The sequence below is a fragment of the Callorhinchus milii genome, unplaced genomic scaffold (assembly GCF_018977255.1).
Source record: "Callorhinchus milii isolate IMCB2004 unplaced genomic scaffold, IMCB_Cmil_1.0 Scaffold8, whole genome shotgun sequence".
In the NCBI taxonomy this organism is placed as follows: Eukaryota; Metazoa; Chordata; class Chondrichthyes; order Chimaeriformes; family Callorhinchidae; genus Callorhinchus; species Callorhinchus milii.
Genome location: NW_024704749.1, coordinates 22352441 through 22376125, shown reverse-complemented (window position 1 = coordinate 22376125; position 23685 = coordinate 22352441). Strand labels below are relative to the sequence as shown.

The following is a 23685-nucleotide window of genomic DNA, read 5'->3' as shown; positions in this document are numbered from 1 at the left end:
TTTTTAATCAAAATGATTCTTTAGGGAAACGTGCTTATTGTCTGGTTGACCTGCCGCCAGCATCGGAGGGTTTGTTGTTTTTATTTTTGCACCTTTTGAAGTCCCGGCGTTCGAAGGTTTCGATTCCTCAGTGTCGAGAGGTCTCCTCGGGTCCCGTTAAATAGCTTTTCCTCCCGCTCGCCTCTTCTCTCCTCCCTTCTACCTCTTCCCGCGTGGCCGCAGTGAGCTACCACGCCGTAAATAATTCTGCGCTTTTCCTTTTGTTGGCCACGAGAATGAACCTGTGCTGTTTTATGCTAAGATTCTTAAGCGTATTCCTTCACCCCAGTAGGGCTGTAATTTCAGAAGGAGAAGGAAAATAAAGGGGATCGGGTTTCAAGTCAGACCAGAGAGCAAGATAGATGTACATGACTGGGAAACAGATTTCACTTTACTCCCCCCCCCCCCCCACCACACACCGCACCTCGCTTTTCTTTAAAAATTGAGTCCCGTGGTGTAGTGGTCAGAGCACTCGCTTCACAAGCGAGAGGACCTGGGTTCGATTCCCAGGCGGAGTGGGGCAAAACCTTGGGCAAGTTTCCTTATTTCGCCCGCCTCTGCGATCATAGGAACCTGCTTGTTAGTCAATTGGCTGATTGCTTTCCAGGAGTAATAATCCCTCCCCCCCAAAAAATAATTGGGGCACTCAATCCACGACTGTTTGTGGGGAAACTCCAGCGACGTGAAAGGCACTATGCAAGTGTAATGTTGTTGTTGTTGGCGCAATTGTGCTGCTGTGTTTCGCCCACAAAATGGACAGTCAATTCAATTTACAGTGTATTCTGCGAAGCGCTTTGAGATGTCTCAAGAACATGATGCGCTGAATGCAAATGCAAGGATTATTATAAATATATCCGTTCTTTGTCTCTTTCCCCCTCAAGCCCCTTCGCAGTCTCAAGCTGATGCTCCATTGCAGTGCTGGGGGGGGGGGGGGAGAGAGCATTGTGTGAATTGTCAGAGGCGCCACCCTTCGGAGGAGATGTTACACCTCGCTCCCCGTCTGTGCCCTGAGCAGGCGGACATTAAAGATCTACTGTGGCGCTACTTGCAAAGAGAGTTTTTCTCTCCTGAAATCCTGGCCAACAATTCACACATAAAATTAGTCATTCCCATCACGGCTGTTTGCGGAGACGTTGCCGTGGGCAAATTGGCTGCCACGATCCTACGTTAAAATGCACAGTCGCTACACCTGACAGTATAATAATCTCGTGAAGGGCTTTGAACTCATCCTCCTGGCGCGAGAGGCGCTGAAACAAATGCGAGGACGATTAATATTACTCTCTTATTTATTTATCCAATGAGTCCATGCAAATTCCTGAGCAGGAGATTCAGAATCTCTCCCATCTACTCACTTATGAGAAGGAACATGAGTAATGTGTTAGTGATTTCATGACCTGAGCATACATTTCCACTCGCCTGTGTTTGCAGTGATCCGTTCAACCCCCACCTTCCCCCTCTCCCGCCGCCCCCCCCCCCCCCCCCACCACTACACACACACACACATGCAACACGTCCGTTTAAAAAAAGAGACCACACAGCCCAACTGGCTCGTTTTCAGTGAACATCATTTTTTTTTATTTCATTTCATTTATATTTTAATTTAAAAAAAGAAAGAGAGGGGAAAATTTACACTGGCTTCCAGCAACATTTCATAAAGTGCTTCTCAGTGGAACGGAGCAAAAAAAAAATGAAAGCAGATTAAATTACCATGTCAAAGGACGTAGCGTTTTGAAAGCTATAATAAAAATGGCAACATCTAATGGAAACCAGAATGACTTTGGCTCCTGGCTTTGGCTGAGTTCAGACATAAAAAATGTTCATGGAAACCAAATGGAGGCATTCACTCGCGAGCCACAGCAAGTTCCATGTCTCCTAATCCATCCCATTCCAAACCCTAATTCGCAAAACTTTATAATCTGGGAAAGCAAGGATATCCGCTGGACAAGTTTCCTTACACCACATGCCTCTGTTTACCCAGCAGTAAGTAGGAACCCAGTTGTTAGTTGATTGGCGCATCGCTATTCTGGGGTTAGTAATCCCTTCAAAAATTAATAATAATAATAATAATTCGGTCACTCCATTTACGACTTTTTGTGGGACGCTGCTGTGTGAGAGGAAAAAAACATACGTAAACTTAAAGCATGCGTCACAAAGGAAATGAATACAAGGTTTCACCGAACTCTCCTCACTTGTGGGTCATTCGCACACGGTTTGGGGCTGTGTTTCGGGGAAGGGTTTGTGTTTGTGTGTGGGTGTTGTGCAACTCACATTGTAGTGATCAAACCTAGCCAACGAATGCTTGTAGGTTTGGACGTGAATCACTTTTGCTCTCTCTCTTTCCTCTCTCTCTCCTCTCTCCTCCGCACGCTCTCTCCTCCTCTCTTTCTTCCTTGCTCCTCTCTCTCTGCCTTCTCTCTCTGTCGCTTTAGATCTCTCTCCTCTCTCACACTCTCTCTCTCTCTGCCCGTGAAAAATTCCTGAAGCTCCAGTGTGGAGCCAGTGTGTTAATCTGGGAGGCATTTTGGAGCAGGGGAGGGGAAATATAAATGTGGTCGGGTGTTGATAGTGTCTCGGGGTGAGTAGGATTTACACAAAGACGGGGTGGGGGGTGGTGTGGAGTGACCGCAAAGCATCAAGTGCCAATAGATTTAATGGTTTCTTGATGATTTGGCTCTGTTTCCCATAAGAACGAGGGGGTTTAATCTTTGGTTCTGGAAATCTCATTAGTTGCAAGATTTCTGGTCTTTTTTTTTTGCCCTGTTCCTGTTCCTGCTCGCAAACGTTTCAATCAAAGTGTTTAATCTCGGCAGCAGGGACGTTTTGCTGTTGTCGGAGATGTCTGCATGGTTAGTTTCTCTGTGGTCCCAGCTCCTTGTGGCCCCGAGTCTCTGTTGCGGTTCGGGAAGATGATTAAAGAATGGGGCTTGGGGTGCGTTGGGAGGTTGTGGTCGCGGCCTGGGTTCAAGTGGAGTAATTCCGTGGGTAATTAGAGTTGAGGTACAGATTAGCCATGAGTTCATAGAATGGTGAAACCGGCTCGAGGGGCTGAATGACCTCCTCCTGTTCCTACGTTCCTATGAAGCTGAGCTGGGCAAACTGGCCAATTTGTAGTGATTTACTCAATGAAGATATCCGACCCCATTGTAGAAAATCTTTCTCTTGAGCCACTCATTGCAATCTCCTACCTCCCCACCCACCCCCACACCTGCACAAGTACCTGTTCCACACTCTTCACAATAACGGCAAGAGGAATAGATTGCAGAAATCCGTCTGCGAGACCTTGTCTATAGTTTGCACATCTGGTCTGCACGGTGTCTGTGCTGTTTTCACAACACACTACAAATTTACATTTATATAACGCGCTCTCTCTCTCTCTCTCTCTCTCTGTCTCTCTCGCCTCAGAAGCTTGTGGGTTCAAGCCGCACATCTTAGTCTAAGGTGACGCTCCAAAATAGTGCTGGGGGGCGTTGCATTGTTGGAGACGCCGTCCTTCAGATGAGACGTTAAACCAAGGTCCCGTCTGCCCGTTCAAGCGGGCGTTAAACAACATTAACAACAGCAGCAAATCACATTTGTATAGATCCCATCGTACTATTCGAAAAGAGGAGGGAGTCTATCTCTCTCTCCTGGTGACCTGACCAACAAACCCCCAAATAAAATTGGTCACTCACTCCACGGCTGTTTGAGGGACTTTGCTATGCACAATTGTGCTGCCGTATTTGCCTACAAATATACACAGTCACCCCATCGCACAATAATTCCTGCGAAGCGCTTTGAGACGTCCTTCCGACGTGATGAGGCGGTACAACAAATGCGAGGATTATTATTAAATGCAAAGATTATTATTACTATTATTAAACCAAGGATTATCATCACGTTTATATGTGTGTGTTTCAGGAGCTATCCAGCTGCGGGTGGAATAAAAAGGACAAACATATCCTGGCGCCAAATGTGGTTGCATTTACAAGGAGATTTAATCAGGTGAGTAAACAGGGAGGGGTGGGGAGGGGGTGATGGTTTCCAAGACCAGAGATTTCTCTGCAGGCTCCGGCCTGTTCCAAGTCCCCCACCCCACCATCAGTGGTCGGGCCTTCAGCCTCTCTGCCCACACCCTTTGGAACTCCATCCCACCCCTCGCTCGCTCCCCCTCCCTTGCCTCCTTCAAGGCACGTCTCAAAACCCTTCTCTTCGACTCTGCCTTCGTTCACCCTCCTAACCCCCCCCACCCACCCTGCCCTCCACTCCTCCTGATCCCAACCCCCAGCTCGGGTCCAAATCCCTGACTGTCCAGGGCCTCAAGACGTCCTCCCGACGTGAAAGGCGTTGTGTAAACGTCTGTTTGTTGTTGTTGTTGAGGACGAAGCTAACTCGGATCTCGTCTCCCCGCAGGTCAGTTTCTGGGTGGTACGTGAAATACTGACAGCGCACACACTGAAGATAAGAGCCGAAATTCTGAGCCACTTTATAAAACTAGCGAAGGTAGGAAATATTGACCGAATTTCCCTGGATATTGTGGTCTGTGTTTGGTTTCCCTTCCCAGGTCATCACATCGCATCCCGAAATCTCTCCCACCTCTCCCCACACACACACCCCCACCCCCAAAAAAACAATGGAGTCACTCAATCCGCAACTGTTTGTGGGACATTGCTGTGCGCAATTGGCTGCCGCGTTATGCCTCCAAAACACACAGTCAATTCACTTCTAGAATATACATATTACGGTCTGGAAGGGGCTGGAAACAGATTCGATAACGACTTTCAAACGGGAATTAAGCAGGAAACTGGAAAAGGAAACATTTGCAGGGGGTTTGGGGAGAGAGTTGGGGGGGGTGGGATCGATTGGGGAGCTCTACCAAGGAGCCAGCACAGGCACGACGGGCCGAATGGCCTCCTTCTGTGCCGTAGTATCCTATGATCTCACATCTTGTGAAGCTCTTTGAGACGTCTCAACAGCAAGTGGTAAGGCACTGTATCAAATGCAAGGCTTATGATTGCAATTCTCTCTTGCCATGTCTTCCCTTCCCATCCCGTTCTGTTCCGTGCCAATCCTCCCTTCCAAGAGTAGTTGGGGAATGGCATTGGAGAAGGAACTCTGAACAGTGCAATGAGCTGCCCGACAATCCAACCTAATAAATTCAATTGGGAGCGATTTTACACTTGGAAGCCAGGTCAGCGGTTGTGTTTGTGAAGCTTTTAAATGTGTTTGTTGTACCGCAGCCACTCAGAGTTCTGCTGGGCTTTGTCTGGAGGAGACGAGTTGTTATTAACATCACTCTCCATTTCCAGAAGTTGCTGGAGCTGAACAACCTGCACTCCCTCATGGCTGTGGTCTCGGGCCTGCAGAGTGCACCCATCTTCCGGCTGACCAAGACCTGGGCGGTGAGTACCTCTCTGGTTGGCTTTCTCCTCCTGCGCTGGGCCAGCTCACTGGCCCATAGCCAGCTTCACACTCCCAAGCGCTCCACTGCGCTGTCAACTGCCAGCGATCTTAGAGATCTCTCTGTGTGTGTGACGTATTGTGTGTGTGTGACTTACTGTGTGTGTGTGTGTGAGACTTACCTACTGTGTGTGTGTGTGTGAGAGACTTACCTACTGTGTGTGTGTGAGAGACTTACCTACTGTGTGTGTGTGTGAGACTTACCTACTGTGTGTGTGTGTGTGTGTGTGTGTAACTTACTGTGTGTGTGAGACTTACCTACTGTGTGTGAGACTTACCTACTGTGTGTGAGACTTACCTACTGTGTGTGTGTGTGTAACTTACTGTGTGTGTGTGTATGAGACTTACCTACTGTGTGTGTGTGACTTACTGTGTGTGTGTGTGAGACTTACTGTGTGTGTGAGACTTATCTTCTGTGTGTGTGTGTGTAACTTACTGTGTGTGTGTGCGAGACTTACCTACTGTGTGTATGTGTGTGAGACTTACCTACTGTGTGTGTGTGTGTGAGACTTACCTACTGTGTGTATGTGTGTGAGAGACTTACCTACTGTGTGTGTGTGTGAGACTTACCTACTGTGTGTGTGTGTGTGAGACTTACCTACTGTGTGTGTGTGTGTGTGTGAGAGACTTATCTACTGTGTGTGTGTGTGAGACTTACCTACTGTGTGTGTGTGTGTGTGTGTGTGTAACTTACTGTGTGTGTGAGACTTACCTACTGTGTGTGTGTAACTTACTGTGTATGTGTGTGAGACTTACTGTGTGTGTGTGAGACTTATCTACTGTGTGTGTGTGTGTAACTTACTGTGTGTGTAGTGTGTGTGTGAGACTTACCTACTGTGTGTCTGTGTGAGACTTACTGTGTGTATGTGAGACTTACCTACTGTTTGTGTAGTCTGTGTGTGTGTGAGACTTAATGTGTGTATGTGTGAATGCATGCCTAATTTACTATGTGTGTAGAGATTAACGTGTTTGCAGAGTGAGTACAGGCACTCAATCCACGACTGTTTGGCTGACTCTGCTGTACGCAATTGGCTGCCACGTTTCGCCAACAGAATACATAGTCACTACACTTTACAGTATATGCTGTGAAGCGCTTTGAGACGTCTCAAAGACGCGATAAGGCGCTGTATCAAATGCAAGGATTAATATTATTATTAATGTCACTAAACTTTACATTAAAATCCAGCAGTGAAACTCTTTGAGATGTTGTCATGGCTTAAAAAGACGTTGTATCAAACGCAAGGATTATTCTTATTATTTATTATTTATTGCTGTTTTATCTGATGTCGAAACTTTGGGGTCCTGTAGTGTAGTGGTCAGAGCACTCGCCTCGCAAGAGAGAGACTCCGGGTTCGATTCCCGGGCAGAGCGAAACCTTAGGCAAGTTTCCTCACCTCACACACACGGCTCTGTTAACCCAACAGTAAGCAGGAACCCGGTTGTTCGTTGATTGGCGGATTACTCTTTAAGTGGTAATAATCCCTTTAAAAAGAAATAATAATTTGGTCACTCAATCCACGACTGTTTGTGGGAGGCTACTGTACGCAATTGGCTGGCCACAAAGTATACAGTTAATTCACTTTACGGTAAATCCTGTGAAGCGCTTTGAGACGTCTCAACGACGTGATAAGTCACTGTATCAAATGCAAGGATTATTATTAATATTTTTAGTTTAAACTTTGGGGATCTCTTTCTCTCTCTCTCTCTCCTGGTAAAAGTCCCAGTGGCCAGAGACTCTATTGAAAGCTGTTGAGACTAAACCACATCTGGGTGTGTGTGACGGGAATGAGAGCAATAAAAGGCTAAATCTAAATATTTTTAAAATATCACGCTGCAAAACTGCCTAACGCTTGTGCAATCTGTGACCGATAAAGTGAGGCAAGTATTGGGAGGGAAAGGAAGAGCCAGGCATTAAGGGTTAGTGTTGGAGGGGGCAGTGTTGGGGGTACTGTGCTATGGTCAGTGTTGGGGGGTCAGTGTTGGGGGGTCAGTGTTGGGGGGGTCAGTGTTGGGGGCGGTCAGCGTTGGAGGGTCAGTGTTGGGGAATCAGTGTTGGGAGGGTCAGTGTTGGGGGGGTCAGTGTTGGAGGGTCAGTGTTGGGGGGTCAGTGTTGGAGGGTCAGTGTTGGGGGGGTCAGTGTTGGGGGGTCAGTGTTGGGGGGGTCAGTGTTGGGGGGGTCAGTGTTGGGTGTGTCAGTGTTGGGGGGGTCAGTGTTGGGGGGGTCAGTGTTTGGGGGGTCAGTGTTGGAGGGTCAGTGTTGGGGGGTCAGTGTTGGGAGGGTCAGTGTTGGGGGGTCAGTGTTGGAGGGTCAGTGTTGGGGGGGTCAATGTTGGAGGGTCAGTGTTGGGGGGTCAGTGTTGGGGGGGTCAGTGTTTGGGGGGTCAGTGTTGGAGGGTCAGTGTTGGGGGGTCAGTGTTGGGAGGGTCAGTGTTGGGGGGGTCAGTGTTGGAGGGTCAGTGTTGGGGGGGTCAATGTTGGGAGGGTCAGTGTTGGGGGGGTCAGTGTTGGGGGGGTCAGTGGAATGGAATGTGCACCCCCCCCTCTCTCTCTCTCTCTCTCTCTCTCTCCCCCACCTCTCCCCCCGTAAGAGGGACACACTCCGCTTACCTAAAACCAGAGAGTTATTAGGCACAGTTTGGCAAGAGCCATGGATAGGGTGGGGGGGGACGTGTGAGAGAGAGAGAGAACATTTTATAATCAAATAAAACGGTTTATTGAGGCAAAGCGAATGAGGCAACCGAGCTGTTGTTGTTGACAGATGCTTGTAAACCTAACTAACTGCCTGTTAGCTTGTAGCCTGCAGTGGGGTTTGAGTGTGTGTATGTGTGTAATGGGGTGGGTGGGGGGGGGTTGCTTGGTGGGGTGGGGGGAACTGCCAGCAACTTACTCGCTGCTGAGGTGACGATATTGCTTCTCGCTCTGCGTTTGGCAGAGCTCGGACACAATCCATCAGCCACTTTTTGCGGCCCGAGGAGATCCAGCAGACATGACTCAAAAGTGTAGCTGTGCCTGAGAGCTGTTAAGCTGCTAATGGAACATTCCCCTGGTCCTACATGTTTGTTGGCTCCTCTTGTAAGAGGACGAGGAAGGAGTGGGGGGGTGGGGGGGGGGGTGCGGGGGGGTGCGGGGGAGAGGAGGGAGAGAAAAAAGAAGCTAATTTCTTTTTATTTCATTGGGTTCAGATGTACACTGAGTCACCATCTAACCTCTCGGACAGCCTGGAGTCCTGTAACCCCGTGGGCTTGTTTTGGGGAAGGATCCCAGTGAAAGGCGTGAGAATAGGAAAATAGGAAAATGTGGAATTTGCTGCGCTCTACATCAATGACCGTTACTCTGTGTGTGTGTGTGTGTGTGTGTGTAACTTACTCTGTGGGTGTGTGTCTTTGTGTGTGTAACTTACTCTGTGTGTAACTTAGTGTGTGTGTGTGTGTGTGTGTGACTTACTGTGTGTGTAAAACTTACTAAGTGTGTGTGTGTGATTTTGTGTGTGTGTAACTTATTCTCTGTGTGTGTGTGTGTGTGTGTGTGTGTGACTTACTCTGCGTGTGTGTAACTTACTCTGTGTGCGTATGACTTACTGTGTGTGTAAAACATACTGTGTGTGTGTAACTTACTGTGTTTGAATGTACTCTGTGTGTGTGTAAAACTTACTGTGTGTGTCTGTGTTCTGGGGGTGGGTGCGGGGGAGGAGGGAGGAAAATAACACTGATCAGTGGCGCTGTCTGTTTAATAAACAGCGGTCATCGGCAGACAGCTGGGACTGAGACGTTCACTTGCCCTGCGTTCCGCTCTTGTCTCGCTGCCTCGCTGTCTCTGGAAATATTCTGTTTACACTTTGTGAATTCCACGTAGCACGTCACGTACAACACCAACAAGATTCCCTTTACAGAGCGCCTTTCACGTCAGGAGGACGTCCCAAGGCGCTGTACAGTTGTTCCAAAGTTAATTGACATACCTCTGTCAAACCCTTTTCCCCCCCCCAACAAAGCACACAGTCAATTCGCTCGACAATATACTCTGTGAAGCGCTTTGAGACGTCTGAACGATGTGATGAGGAGCTGTATCAAATGCAAGGAGTATTGCAGTGGCGTCATTGTGTGCTACACAGGCCTGGGCTGGTGTCCCCACCCTCTCGCTCTCTCTCGCTCTCTCTCTCTGGGTTGCATCAGTTCCACTATTTACTGTGTCGACCTGATGCTGACCCCCCCCCCCCCCCCACCACCCGGCAATCATAATCCTTATTACCTGCCACGTGCGCCAGAAGCCGTGCCCCGTGTATTAATTCAGGGTGTTTTTGTTTATCGTCACAATTCCAGAGTTAATTAAAACCGTGTGAATGAGCCGCCTTGTCTATTCTCCATGTCTTTTCTTGTTAACCAACAAACTCGTTAACCACTGTACTCGGCCCGCACACACACACACACACACATACACACACGCACCCACACACACACACACACACACACACACACACACCCACACACACACACACACACACACGCACACACACACACACACACACGCATACACACACGCACCCACACACACACACACACACGCACACGCATACACACACGCACCCACACACACACGCATACACACACGCACCCACACACACACACACACGCACCCACACACACACACACACACGCACCCACACACACACACACACACACACACGCATACACACACGCACCCACACACACACACGCATACACATACACACACGCACCCACACACACACACACACGCATACACACACGCACACACACACACACACACACACGCATACACACACGCACCCACACACACACGCATACACACACGCACCCACACACACACACGCATACACACACGCACCCACACACACACACGCATGCATGCACGCACACACATGCACACACGTACATACACACACGCACACACGAGACTAGAAGATAATAATCCTTGCGTTTGATGCAGTGGCTTTATTGCGTCGTCGAGACGTCACAGGATTTCACTGTTACTTGTTACTGAGATTATTTACATAGCGCTTTTCATGTCGGGAGGATGTGCCAAGGAAGTAGAGTTCCATAGGGTGGGGGCAGAGAGGCTGAAGGCCCGCGGGGGAACCCAGCAGCCGGTTTGTGGAGACATTGGCTGCACCGTTTGCCCAGTAAACTCCAGGTTGTGTGTTGGTCAGGATAGTGACAGAGAAACTCCTTTCGATAGCGCCACAGGAACGGGGCGTTTAATGAACTTGGGTTTTAACGTCTTATTCAATGACAATTCTAAGAAGTTAATTAAAAGAAGTTAAAAGTTTTACACAGAAAGCAACAGTTTTTGCGTTTTATATAAGTGACTGACAGTGAAGGGGGTTTGGGGGGGGTTGGGGGTTGGGGCGGCCCGGAGGGAGAAGTGAGTGGAGGGAGGAAGATAGGAGTTATCAGCGGAGTTGTTTATTACATAGTGGTCATTGGCAGACAGCTGGGAATGAGACATTTTTAATAAACTACAGACTGAGCAAATAGTTTCCTTAACAGCCGAGATGGGGTGAGGGGGGGGGTTGATGAGAAGGGGTTCAAGCGGTCACATAAGCGTGTTTGAAAAAGCTTATGGTTCATGATGTAATCTCTCTTTAATCGCAACTTTTCCATTGCACATCTCGAGACGCGAGTCAACTCTATGGAGAGTAGTTTGGGCTTTGGCTGCTGGTTAGCAGGGGTGGGAGGGGGCGATTGGGGGGGTGGAGGGAGGCAATTTTGCTGTGTGAGACACACTTCCCATGTGAACTCCTCTCGGAAGCTGCTTTTAGCCAAAAGCTCGTTCGCTCACTCGCTTGGCTTCAGTTTATTTTAATCTGCATTTTGACTTCTCAAGCCTCCACGATCTCAACAGAAGCAAAAAAAAAACCTGCTTTTGTTTTCTCTTTGCTTTTCTTTCCTGCGAATTACGTCGTGGCTGGATTAACGGGACGTTCCCCAGAGAGCAAGAGAGACAGAAAACGATGTCATAATTGTAGCCAAAAACAATCTATGTGATCTTCTGTAGAGATTCCTGTAAGAGTCTCTTATTATAATTTCCTTTCCCTCCCAACCCTCCAAAGCCAGTGGCTTCCTGAGAGAGTTTAGGATTGTAATAATCCTTGCCTTTGACGTAGCGTCTTATCACGTCGGACGGACGGCTCAAAGCGCTTCACGCGATTTACTGTGAAATGAAGTGACTGTGTATTTGTAGGCAAACGCAGTAGCGGTGACCCATCAACAGCCATGAGACGAGTGAGCAGTTTTATTTGGGGGATTGTTGGTCAGGACACCGAGGGAGAGAGAAACTCTCTTCTCTTTTCCGATAGCATCTTTAATACCCACCTGTACAGGCACAGTCAGGACCTCGGTTTAATGTCTCATCTGAAGGACGAGTGGGCATTGCTTTAACAAGAAACCTCTGCGGCTTCAAAAACTTTGTGGGGCTTATGTGTTATTCTAAGATTTTCTCTCTCTGTCACACTCTGTCTCTCTGTGTCTCTCTGTTTTTCTCTCTCTGTCTTTTTCTCTATCTCTCTGTCCCTCTCTTTAACTTTCTCTGCCCCCCCCACCCCTCTCTCTGTCTCTCTTTGAATCATTGTATTACCCACCGCTTCCTCACTCCCCTTCCCTCCCTACCTTCTCTCCCTGGCCATTCAACCCATCTGTGGCTGATTACTGTCTGTGAGAGAGTTTGCAGGTGGACCACATGACATCAGGGAATATTAGCGTCTGGCAGCCTTCAGGTTAAACTGAATAAATCTCCCCTCAAAACACAAACTGATCTGCTTTACAAGCAGGCTGGTGCGGAGTATAACCGGGGCACGGGCATTTTGGCCCAAAATGGCCTATTTTCATGCAACCAGCGTAATAATAAAATAATAATAATCCTTGCATTTGATATAGCTCCTTATCACAACTTCGAGACGTCTCAAAGCGCTTCACAGGATACGCTGTAAAGCGAATTGACTGTATATTTTGTGGGCGAAACGCGGCAGCCAATTGCGCACGACAGCGTTCCACAAACAGTTGTGGATTGAAGCGACCGATTTTATTGTTTTTTTTTACTTGAGGGATTATTATGAGGCGTGTGGAGTAAGGTAACTTGTCTGAGGTTTTACCCCCTACCGGGAATCGAACCCAGGTCTCTCGCTTGCGAGGCGAGTGCTCTAACCACCGAGCTACAGGATTCCACAGGGTAACCCTAGCAACGTGCGCTGGATTCCTCCTGTAGAAAAGTGTGTGTGTGTATGTGTGAGGAGAGGGTTATCGCTATGTATTATATACGTTATGTTATCTCTGCCTTGCCCCCTCCTTCCCCATCTTCAGGTCATGCCTTATACAGCGCCCCTTCACGCGGGGTAGCGTCCCGGAGCACTTGACAGTGCCGGGGTCTGACCCCCGAGTCAGGGGGGAGAGGGAGTGTGGGGGGACCTGTGACCGTAAGAACGATCAGAAAGGAAAGTCTTTAGGTGGGATTTGAAAGTGGGGAGGGAGGGAGGGAGGGAGGGAGGGGGCAAGGCGGAGGGATTGAGGGGGAGAGCGACAAGAGTTTCGGGGCGTAGTGGCCGAAGACATGGCCCGCTAATGGGGATCACACAAGGTTATGTGGCTGGTCTCACGGCTGAGTCACACTTTAACGGAACATGGAAAAGGCAGCTTGCAGCAGGAAGCAGTCTTTAAGCTTCCTGGCAGCCGACGCTAGTTACAGGCTCCGCTCGTCGCTGTCGACCAAGTAAATTGTGTGAGAAACGCACCCATGTGCTGGCGTGTGTATCCGTGACCCTCTGCAAACCCTCGACTGATCCATGGCATTTTACACTGGCAGCTGTCTGGCTGAGCTCACGTGTACAGTGTTGCTCTGCTCCATGCTGTTAGCCTGGCGCAGTGTAGCGCTCTCTCTCTCTCTCGCCTCCGAAGAAGATTGTGGGTTCAAACCCCCATTCCCCCCCCCCCCCCGACGTCGGGACTCGAATCACGTGGTCTAAGCTGACGCTCCAGTACAGCACGGGGGGGGGTGGGGGGGGAGAGCGCACCCGGCTGCCTCTTCAGGTGGACGTTAAAGATCCCGCGGCTCTATTCAAAAAGAGAAGGGAGTTTCTCTCCCTCTCTCTCCCTCTCTCTCCCGGTGTCCTGACCAACAATCTCCCCTAAGTCATATCGGTCGCTCCCTCCAGGGCTGTTTGTGGGATGTTGCGGAGCTCAGTTGCATTGCCGCATTTGTCTAAAAACACACACTCTACAGTATACCCCGTGAAGAGCTTTGAGACGCCTCACCCAACGTGAGAAGGATCTGTATCAAATGCAAGGCTTATTATTATTACTGTGCCCAGCATTGCAGTGTGCCCTGTGTGTTGTGCCCTTTGATGTGTGCCCTGTGTTGTGTGTTGTGTGCCCTGCGCTGTGTGCCCTGTGCCGTGTGCCCTGTGCTGTGTGCCCTGTGCTGTGTGCCCTTTGCTGTGTGCCCTGCGGTGTATAGCCTGTGCCATGTGCCCTGTGCCGTGTGCCCTGTGCCCTGCTGACATGAGCGCATCAGCTCATTATTCCTCGGCTTAACACAGCGCAATGGAAAGTTGGAATCGTCAAGCGGATCTTTCTGCTCATTCCCAGCGAAGCCCACTTTATAGGAACATCTGTTATAACATCCTGTTCCTAAAAGACTGGACTCGAGAGAGAGAGAGAGAGAGAGAGAGGGTTTCTTTTCTTTCCATCAAACTTGCACGTCAGTCATTGCCGCGAGACGGACTTTGTGGTGAAATGACGTGATTCCGAGCCAGTTTTGGAGAGCGAACGAGCGAGCGAGAGAGCGAGCGTGCAAGTTTTCTGACGCATCTCTCATTTTTTTTGGGTGGTGGTGGTGGTTCTTTCTGGAAACAATTTGAATCAGTAGTTAATTGACTTTAAATGCTTCATCTCCCCCCACATCCTCCAAATCCCTTCCCCCCCCCCCCCAACCAGGCCGCAAGAGTTCTCTTTAAATTGCTTCGCGGGTGAGTGGGAGTCCGGGAGTCGGGTGGGTGGTGGCAACCGATCGTCGACTTGGGAGAAAGTGACATCAATTTTTTTGTGCTGGGAGCTGTTTGTGGTTTCGACTGCGTCTCGGAGCTGTAATTGGATGATGCTTGAAAACACAAACACATCAAACCTGACTCCTTCATGTCGCTGATTAAAGGGAATGAATCAAAACTGATTTTCTCTCAAGTTAATGTTGTTCCAAGAAACGCTTTGGAGATGATTGTCCTAAACCACTGGCGCTTCTAACCTCTGGAACTCCCTGCCTTTAACCTCCACCCGCCCACTCCACCACCACCACCACCACCACACACAAACAGTCACTGAACCTCCAAAATACACACACACATGTATACACACATTGGCACTGAGCGCCCGATTACATACACACCTGCACACACACAGGCACTGAGCTCCCAACACACACACAACACACACACACACACAGACACACACACACAATCACTGAGCTCCCAACACACACACACACACACCACACACACAGACACGCACATGCACTGAGCTCCCAACACACATACACACAATCACTGAGCTCCCAACACACACACGGACACACACGGACACACACATGCACTGAGCTCCCAACACACACACACACACAGGCACTGATGTTAAGTGGGTGGGTGGGTAGGCGATTGATAACCTGGACACCGGGGGAGAGAGAGAGAGAGTTTTCTGGGGCTTGGGGGGGCTAACGTCTGCGCTCTGCTCACCTTGCGGTGCAAGGTGTTTAACTCCCAGGTGAGCAGAGCGCAGGCATTAGCACACCCCCCACCCAAAAAAAACACCAGAAAACACCTCCAGCCCAGTTGCTCTGGTAGAACAGGCAAAAGTTTGCTGAGCTGAGGGAAAGCAGTGAGGCAGGAAAGTGCTTCAAGAAGCAGAATGTGATGTGTCGTTTGGCTCCGGCTGCAGGACCGAGTGTCTGGCCTTTCTCCATCCCTAATGCTGTTTTACCAGCAGTGAAGTAAGCGGCTGATGTATTAGCCCTGACTCTGACCCGCTCTCGCCTGTGGGTATGTGTGTGTGTCTGTGTGTCCGCTCTGCACAATGTCTCAGTCCTCAGGCTCTTTTTTGCTCAGAGAGATCCCCTCCCCCTCTCCCCAAGCCCTCCCCCGCCCACCCCCCCCCCACCCCCCACCACCACCCCTAGTTTGTGGCTTGGTTTCCAAAAAAATACCCTTACCCTGTTCAGTCTTCTCGCATTATATAATACTAATCCTTGCATTTGGTAGAGCGCCTTATCACATCGTTGAGACGTCTCAAAGCGCTTCACAGGATATACCGTAAAGCGGAGTGACTGTGTTTTGTGGGCGAAACGCAGCAGCCAATTGCGCACAGCGATGTCCCACAAACAGTCGTGGATTGAGTGACCAAGTTACTATTTTTTCGAAGAGATTATTAACCCCCGGAAAGCGATCCACCAATCGACTAACAAGCGGGTTCCTACTTACTGCGGAGTAAACAGATGCGTGTGGTGTAAGGAAACTTGCCTAAGGTTTCGCCCTGACCCGGGAATTCAAATCAGGTCCTCTCACTTGCGAGGCGAACGCTCTAACCACTGAGCTAACAGGACTCCACTCCATTTGGCCACAGGTTGGCGTACGAGATGCCTCATCACTGTTCTTGTCTGCGATATCCCTGGGGGGTGGTGTGGGGAGAGGGGAAGTGGGGGCTTTGAGACATGCCGTGCTCCCGATGCTGCCCGTTGGTTGTCCCCACGACGCGGTTGGTAATTCGCCTGCTCTCTTACCTTTGCAGCTGGTGAGTCGCAAGGACAAGGCTACTTTTGAGAAGCTGAACTACTTGGTCAGTAAAGAGGAGAACTACAGCCGGCTGCGAGAGTACATCGCCAGCCTCCGCATGGTCCCCTGCATCCCCTACCTGGGTAAGTTATCTGCTCCCTCTTCACGGCCCGTGGAATCAGCACGGAAGCCGGGGCATGTGTTGTTGAGGGGCTTCGTGGGCCTGAGCTGGGAGGGGGTGGGGGTGGAAAGTTGGCTGTTCCATGTTCTACTAAAACGGCGCTCAGTTGCCAGACCAGCCGTATAACCTTGTGTCATCCTCTCCGCTCCACCACCGGCGGCCACGCATCCAGCCACTGCGCCCCAAAACTCTGGAACTCTCCCTCGATCCCTCCGCCTTGCCCCCTTCCTCTCCACTTTCAAAGTGGGGGGGTGGGGTGGGGGGTGGGTGGTGCAGGGAGGAGTAGGTGTGGGGCAAAATGCTTCTTTGCTAGACAGGGGGGTCCCCAGCGGAGAGTTCCCAAGTGTCAGCTGGGCTCTGCTGATCACCAGCGCCTTGCAACGACTCCGCAGTTTAGCCCCCGATGGTTGACTTTGCTATTGTTCAGAAAGCACGGTCGTTACCCCCCGTCTGTCTTTTTTTTGGGGGTGGTGGTGGGGAATTGGCTTGGCGAAGCAATGGGTTGGCGTAACTTTGGTGTTGGCATAGCCGTGGCATGACGTTCTCAGGGTATCGGTGTGCCATCGGGCGCGGCTGCCACAGTTGGATATGGAGGAATTCAATGGGTGATCCTCAGGTTTGGTGTTCAACAAACTTATCAGCAAAGCGAGTCGCGTTTCGGGGGCAAAGATTCCTTCCATCCGGCATCGGCCGTTGGCTGGCCAGCGCGGTGAACAGTGAGGGGTGGGGGGGGTGGTCCCCGCTAGTGGCTCTCTCGACCCCCACCCTTGCCCCCCAGTGACATTGAGAATTATAGAATTACTCTCTCCATCTGCAGTGGCCTGTAAACCAGTGATTTATTTTCCTCTCCTCTCCTTCCCCCACCCTGAGACAGTCATACACACGCGCACATACACATGCCAACCTCCCCCCCACCCCTCCACCCAACCCCGCACAGCTGGGAGCTTGTCTCTGTGTAAGACCAGGGTTTAGTTTTCCTGACTATCCAGTTAATGGCTCTCATTTCCTTCACATTTGCTGACTGGCGTCTCGGTCTGGGGACGATTCAGTCGGTATCAGGTTCCCAGGGAGGTGGGTGGGGGGGACGGGGGACGGGGAATGGGGGGAGAGAGTGGATGTGAGTGTGGGGAGGGAGGGGGGAGATTTTATTGTGTAATAAACTGTCATTTACGAGGAGCTGATGGATTGAGAACAGCACACGTACGTGTGTGTAACAGCTGTAAAGCACGGTGTTTAAGAATCTTGCAGCCACTTGAGGCTTGTAAGCTTGATTCATTTCAGTGTGAGGAAGGCAGAGAGCTGTGTAAGCACCTCGGGTTAACATGAGGACACTGTTCAGGGCAGTGCATTTGTTCCCCCTGTCACACACCTGACTGATTCTCCATCACTGCTGTCTACGTCACATCTACAGCACTGCGCACGGTGCAGTCCTGTAGCGCAGTCGTTAGCGAGCTCGCCTCGCAAGCGAGAGGAACCAGGTTCGAATCCCGGGCAGGCAGGGCGAAACCTTCGGCAAGTTTCCTTACTCCACACGCACGCACACACACACACGCCTCTGTTTACCCAGCAGTAAATAGGAACCCGGTTGTTAGTCGATTGGTGGATCGCCTTTTGGGGGTAATAACCCCGTCAAAAAAATTGGTGACTCAACCCACGACTGTTCGTGGGGACGCTGCTGTGCCCAATTGGCTGCTGCGTTTTGCCCACAAAATACACAGTATTTTACAGTACAGTCTGTGAAGCGCTTTGAGACGTGATAAGCCGCCGTGTCAAATGCAAGGCTGGTTATTGTTGTTGGTAGCTATTTTCTGTGACCAATTTCATCCCTTCAACAGCGAGCGTCAGGCGTCTGCAGCTGATTGTACATTTTTGCCTGTTTCTGGCTCTCGATGTAACCTCAGCCCTGCCTGACCTGCTGGTGGGTGGTGGGGGGGTAGAGAGGGGGGGGCAGCAAAGTCTCCCGTCCCACTACAGACTGACTCATTCCTTGCTGAAGCTCCCGGCTGGCTGTGTTTACTTCTTTGGAAGTCGCTCTGATTTGACCCGTGGGAAAAACGATCTTCTGTGCAGCCATTTCCCGTTAGGGTTCAACTCGGTTTCAGGTCAGTGACCGAGGCAGGAAGGGAACCATCACAAATAACAACACATAAATAATTGGGTTTACACAGCGCCTTTCATGTCGGGAGGACAGTGAAGGGTTTGCACCCCGAGCAGGAGGATAGGAGTCAAGGGGATGACCAAAGGTTTGGTCAAAGAGGAAGATGTTGAGACGGACCTTGAAGGAAGCGAGGGAGTACAGGAATAACATCATCATAATAATAAATAATAATAATAATGTGCTAATGTAGCCCAGGGATAGCCGCTGCAGGGTTAAGGGCTGGAGATCAGTGCCAGTCGCTGTTTTTATGATGACCCTGTGTGAGCAGTTGCCACATTTACCCACAAACAAACACTGGGTGTCTTGACACACGTAGAAACCCATCACCGATGCTTAAGAGTCTCCAAACCCAACTGAGATTTCCGTGCATCCCAACTACACCTGGAAATCCCAGAGATAGATGGTTGGAATGGAATGCGCTCTCTCTCTCTCGCTCTTGCTCTCGCTCTCGCTGGAGGGATGCACTAGGCATAGGTTGGCGAGAGCCAAGGCTTGGGGAGTGGCAAACGCAGTCACCATCACACTTACAGTGATTATTTCTTACGCTCATTTGACACAGCTGCGAAAGGGCATGTTCTTTACTTTAACGGCCCTAAACTTCTGTTGGATTGGCTGCTGCCTTTCAGATAAGTGCGCCACGGGAGGAAAAGAGAGAGAGAAAGAGAGAGAGAAAAAGAGAGAAAGAGAGAGAGAGAGAAAGAAAGAAAGAAAGAAAGAAAGAAAGAAGAATGACAGAGAGAGAAAGAAAGAGGGAGAGAAGAAGAAAGAGAGAGAGAGAAAGACAGAGAAAGAAAGAGAGAGAGAAAACCGATAAAAAGGAAAGAGAGAGAGAGGAAGGAAGGAAGGAGGGAGATGGACATCAAAGGTAACCTGATCAGGACTTGAGAGAAGGACAGGGAATTGAAGGCTGTGTCTCCTTAAATGAAATTGCCGAGGCCCGGGTGCCCCTGACCTGTCGCTGTGAGACACACTGTGGAGCGGGCAGGCAGACTGGCATGGGGTTACCACTGCACCGTGGCTGTCTGTAACCGCCTGCCCGCCACTCAGGCGCTCTCTCTCCCAGACACAGGAGCGAATGATTCCTTGGCTGTGAGTTTGGTGATTGATAGGAGTCAAGGGTCTGTCTGTCTGCCCCAGACCCTCCCTCCGGTGGGAAATCCAGGAGAGCGCAACGCCATTAAAATGCTTAACCGTTGACCTTCCCCATTTCCAACTCCCCGGGTAGGGAGCGAGGGGGTGGGGGAGGGGGAGAGAGTGAGGGAGTTGGGGGCTGCCTGTTGCTGCCTGGATGGAGATGGGGAAAATAAAGACTGGTTTTGTTGCACAAACTGAGAGCAGAAACATCTGGTTATGTCTGGATGTTGTGGGGCTGCTTCCTTGCCCCGGTGCCCTGCTCCTTTTTTAATGTAGCCTCGACGTTAATAACTCTACACTTTCAACTGCACGTCTGTTCCCAATTTTGGGAGGGGGGAGGTGGGGAGGGGAGAGAGGGGGGAATCAGCATGTCTCTGGGGTGTCTGGCAGCTGCCAGCAGGGTAAGGTGGCAGAGGTTGGGGGCGGGCGGGCGGGGGGGGAGGGGGAAGGGGGAGAAACAGTGTCTCTTATAGAATTCGGATTCAAGACCGGTCCTTCGGATGAGACGTTACAGGAGCTCCCGCCTGCCTGTTCGGGTGGACGTTAAAGATCCCGCGGCGCTGTTCGCAAAGAGAAGGGAATTTCTCTCCCTCGTTGTCCCGACCGACAATTCTCCCCCCGAATAATATTTGGTCACTCGCTCCGCGACTGCTCGTGGGTGACTGCTGCGTGCAAAACTGGCCGCCGCGTTTGACCCACAAACGACACCATCCCCGCACTTTACGGTGTATCCCGTGAAGCGCTTTGAGATGTCTCGACGACGCGATCAGGCGCTGTGTCAAATGCAAGGATTATTATTATTATTATTATGAATTGTCTTGGGTTTGCTTCTCAAATGGCATCCAGCATCTCGCGCACCTCCATTTCGAGCTGTCTGTGGGTTTGAGGTTAAGGAGCCCCATGTTGTCTAGTTGTTCCTCATCCCAATGACTCGCTCTCCGCTCCCCAGAGTCTGGGTGGTGTCTTGATTAAGGTCAGGTCACAGCTGTATCTCGGTACATTTTTCTGAACTCCAACCTTTGATCCCGAGCGCAAGGAGTCGGCTGCATTTGAAGAACGTGAACAAATGTATAAATGGCCTCCTCTCAGCCTCCGAGGAGAACTCGCTCCTTCTTTTGGCTTTTGTTGCCTGAAATATTTCCTCGATGAGATCTTTCAGTGTGTTCCGTGCTTCTCTCTCTCTCCCTAAATGTCAGCACTAAACTTACACCCTGACACACACGCACACCCACACCCACACACACACACACACAGCCAGGGTTCGGTGCGAGAGCAGAAACTCTTTTATAAATAGCGCACAGACGGACTCCTGAAGCAGCAGTGTATTTTGCCTCTCTAAAATGTGGCTTACGAACAAATCAACAACGAAACAACTTGGATTTATGTCGCTCCCCCACATGCAGAGTGGTGTCCCAGAGCTTTTGGAATATGTTAGAAAGGCTTTTAAATTCCAACAGCTCCTTCCATATTTGTGTGTGGGGTTAATTTTCTCCCCCACTCCTCACCCCCCCCCACAACCCCCATTACATCTTGACCTTTAAATTCTGCACAACAGCCTGGGATTTCCCACTGCTCTCTTTCTCGCTCTCTCTCTCTCTCTCTTTCTTTCTCTCTCTCTCTCTCTCTCTCTTTCTTTCTCTCTCTCTCTCTCTCTCTTTCTTGCCATCACTGAAATTTAAGGTTGCAGCAGAATAGCGGAGAATTCTCACAGTTTCTGCTTTGACTTGGAAACTGGTTTCTTTTTGAAAAAAAACGCTACCAAGGCTGATGCCAGCCAGACTGTTTATCTTTCTTTTTTTCCTTTCTCCCCTTTTCTCTCTCTCTCTCTCTCTCTCGCTCCTGTTTTTCTTCCTCTCTCTCTCTCTCTCTCTCTCTTCCCTCCCACCCGCCCCCCCCCACTTTCTCTCTCTCCTCTCTGACTCCCTTTTTCTCTCTGTCTCTCTTTCAGTCTCTATCTCCCCCTTTCTCTTTCTGACTCTTTCATTTGCTCATTCCCCCTTTCTCGTTCTCCCTGATTTTCTCTCTTTCTGACACTCTCTCTCCCTCTCCCTCTCTCTCTCCCTCTCTCTCTCTCTCCCTCCCTCTCTCTCTCTCTCTCTCTCCCCCTCCCATTCTCTCTGACTCTTCCTTCCTCTTTACTCTCTCTCTCTTCTTTAAGCGCTCTGGGACGCTGACTGCGTGAAGGACACTGTATAAATGCGTTGTTGGTGTTGTCATTTGTAACCCTCTCTCTTTCTAACTTTCTCACTCTCTCTCTCTCTCTCCGTGGAGAAGCAGAGTAGGATTGTGAGCGATGCCTCTGATCATGGTGTCATCTCCAGAGTGTCTGCTCGTCTGTCTCTCTCTCTCTGTCTCTGTCTCTTTCACACACACAGACGCACTCTCTCTGTCACACCGCAGGCAAATTGTAACAACGTGTGCAGGAAGCATCAAAGGCTTCCACAAGTCGTTTGCCTGAGCTCCCGACAATTATTTCTCCTTCTTCCGCCGCTTAAAAATCCGCAGAGAATTCCCGGCCGTGATCCTCGATAAAACAGAAGGCAAGTGTCTGCCGACTGACGATCCCAGAATGACTTTAAAATGCAAGGATTATTCTTTTTTAGGTAATAATCTCATTTTGTACAGCAGTTTATCAGCATAATAACCCTTGCGTTTGATACAGAGCCTTAGCACGTCTTCAAAACGTCTCAAAGCGCTTCACAGAGTATACTGTAAAGTATTAGGGTTAGGGTTAGAGTGACTGTTTATTTTGTGAGCGAAATGCAGCAGCCAATTGCGCACAGCAGCGCCCCACAAAGAGTCGTGGATTGAGCGACCACATTTTTTGGAGGGATTATTACCCCCGGAAAAGCGATCCACCCATCGACCAACCACCGGGTTCCTACTTACTGCGGGATAAACAGGTGTGTGGAGGAAGGAAACTTGCCCAATGTTTCATCTCGCCTGGGAATCGATCATACCCAGGTCCTCTCGCTTGCAAGGCGAGCGCACTAACCACTACGCTACGGGACTTATCTCGTCATTGAGACGTCTCAAAGCAATTTTACTGCAGAGTGTAGTGACTGTGTATTTTGTAGGCGAACGGTCGAAGAGGAAGGTCTTCAGGCACGACCTGAAGGATGGGGAAGGAAAGAGGCGAGATGGAGGGATAGAGAGAGAGTATTCCAAAGTTTCGGTGGGTAGTGGCTGAGAGCAAATACAAGCCAGGGTTTAATCAGGACGGCAGCCAATTTCTCATAGCAACAACCTACAAATAGCACAGGCACAGATTTCAATCCAATGCCTTAAATTATTGTAGTTCAATATTGTGCAACTAATCCACTGCTAATTTCTCCCTCCTACCTTGACTTACCAAGCATCTTACCTCTCGTTTGAATGCATTTTGTGTGTGTACATAAGCCAGCGGACGGACATTATATTTTAAATATAAGTTTATTGCAGCAGTTAAAAGATTACACTCGACTTTTGTTTCCCAAGACGATGTTTACAAAGAATCTCAAAACCAAGACACTTTCCTTGAATGCAGTTTCAGGATTATTATCATTATTATTAATTTTTTTTTGTGTTGTAAATCTACAATGAAGGCTCAAAACTGGAAAGACAACGTGTATTTTACATCCTGTTACAGTGGATTGTAGAGATCCCAGGAGAGATGTACAGAGAAATGATGATAAAATACCGTAACTATAAATAACAAGGGTGTGTGACACTTAAACATCCGCTTTCCCTCCATCTCCCCCTCCCCATCACACAACACTTATTGGTTTGTTTTTAAGGCTATAACAACAACAAATTACACTTGTATAGCGCCTTTCACGTCGGGAGGACGTCCCAAGGCATTGGAAAGGGGCTATACTTATTCACTTGGGGAAAGACTGAACGATATATGTATATGTGTAAATGGACATAGAACTGGGAGCTGGTATACAAACACACCCGCAAAACACCCCACACACA

The 23685-nt window shown here is 49.7% G+C and overlaps 1 protein-coding gene across 1 annotated transcript in view; it reads left to right on the top strand.

The window, feature by feature from the left end:
- LOC103173145 (ras-specific guanine nucleotide-releasing factor RalGPS1-like) overlaps positions 1–17156 on the top strand; it is a 43421-nt gene extending 26265 nt beyond the window's left edge. The window contains exons 6-10 of the mRNA XM_042337440.1: positions 3937–4020; positions 4429–4518; positions 5325–5417; positions 16272–16398; positions 17053–17156. Of these exons, the coding sequence (XP_042193374.1) occupies positions 3937–4020; positions 4429–4518; positions 5325–5417; positions 16272–16398; positions 17053–17156 (498 nt within the window). The remainder of the gene's footprint in view (positions 1–3936; positions 4021–4428; positions 4519–5324; positions 5418–16271; positions 16399–17052) is intronic.
- Positions 17157–23685: the final 6529 nt, after the last annotated feature.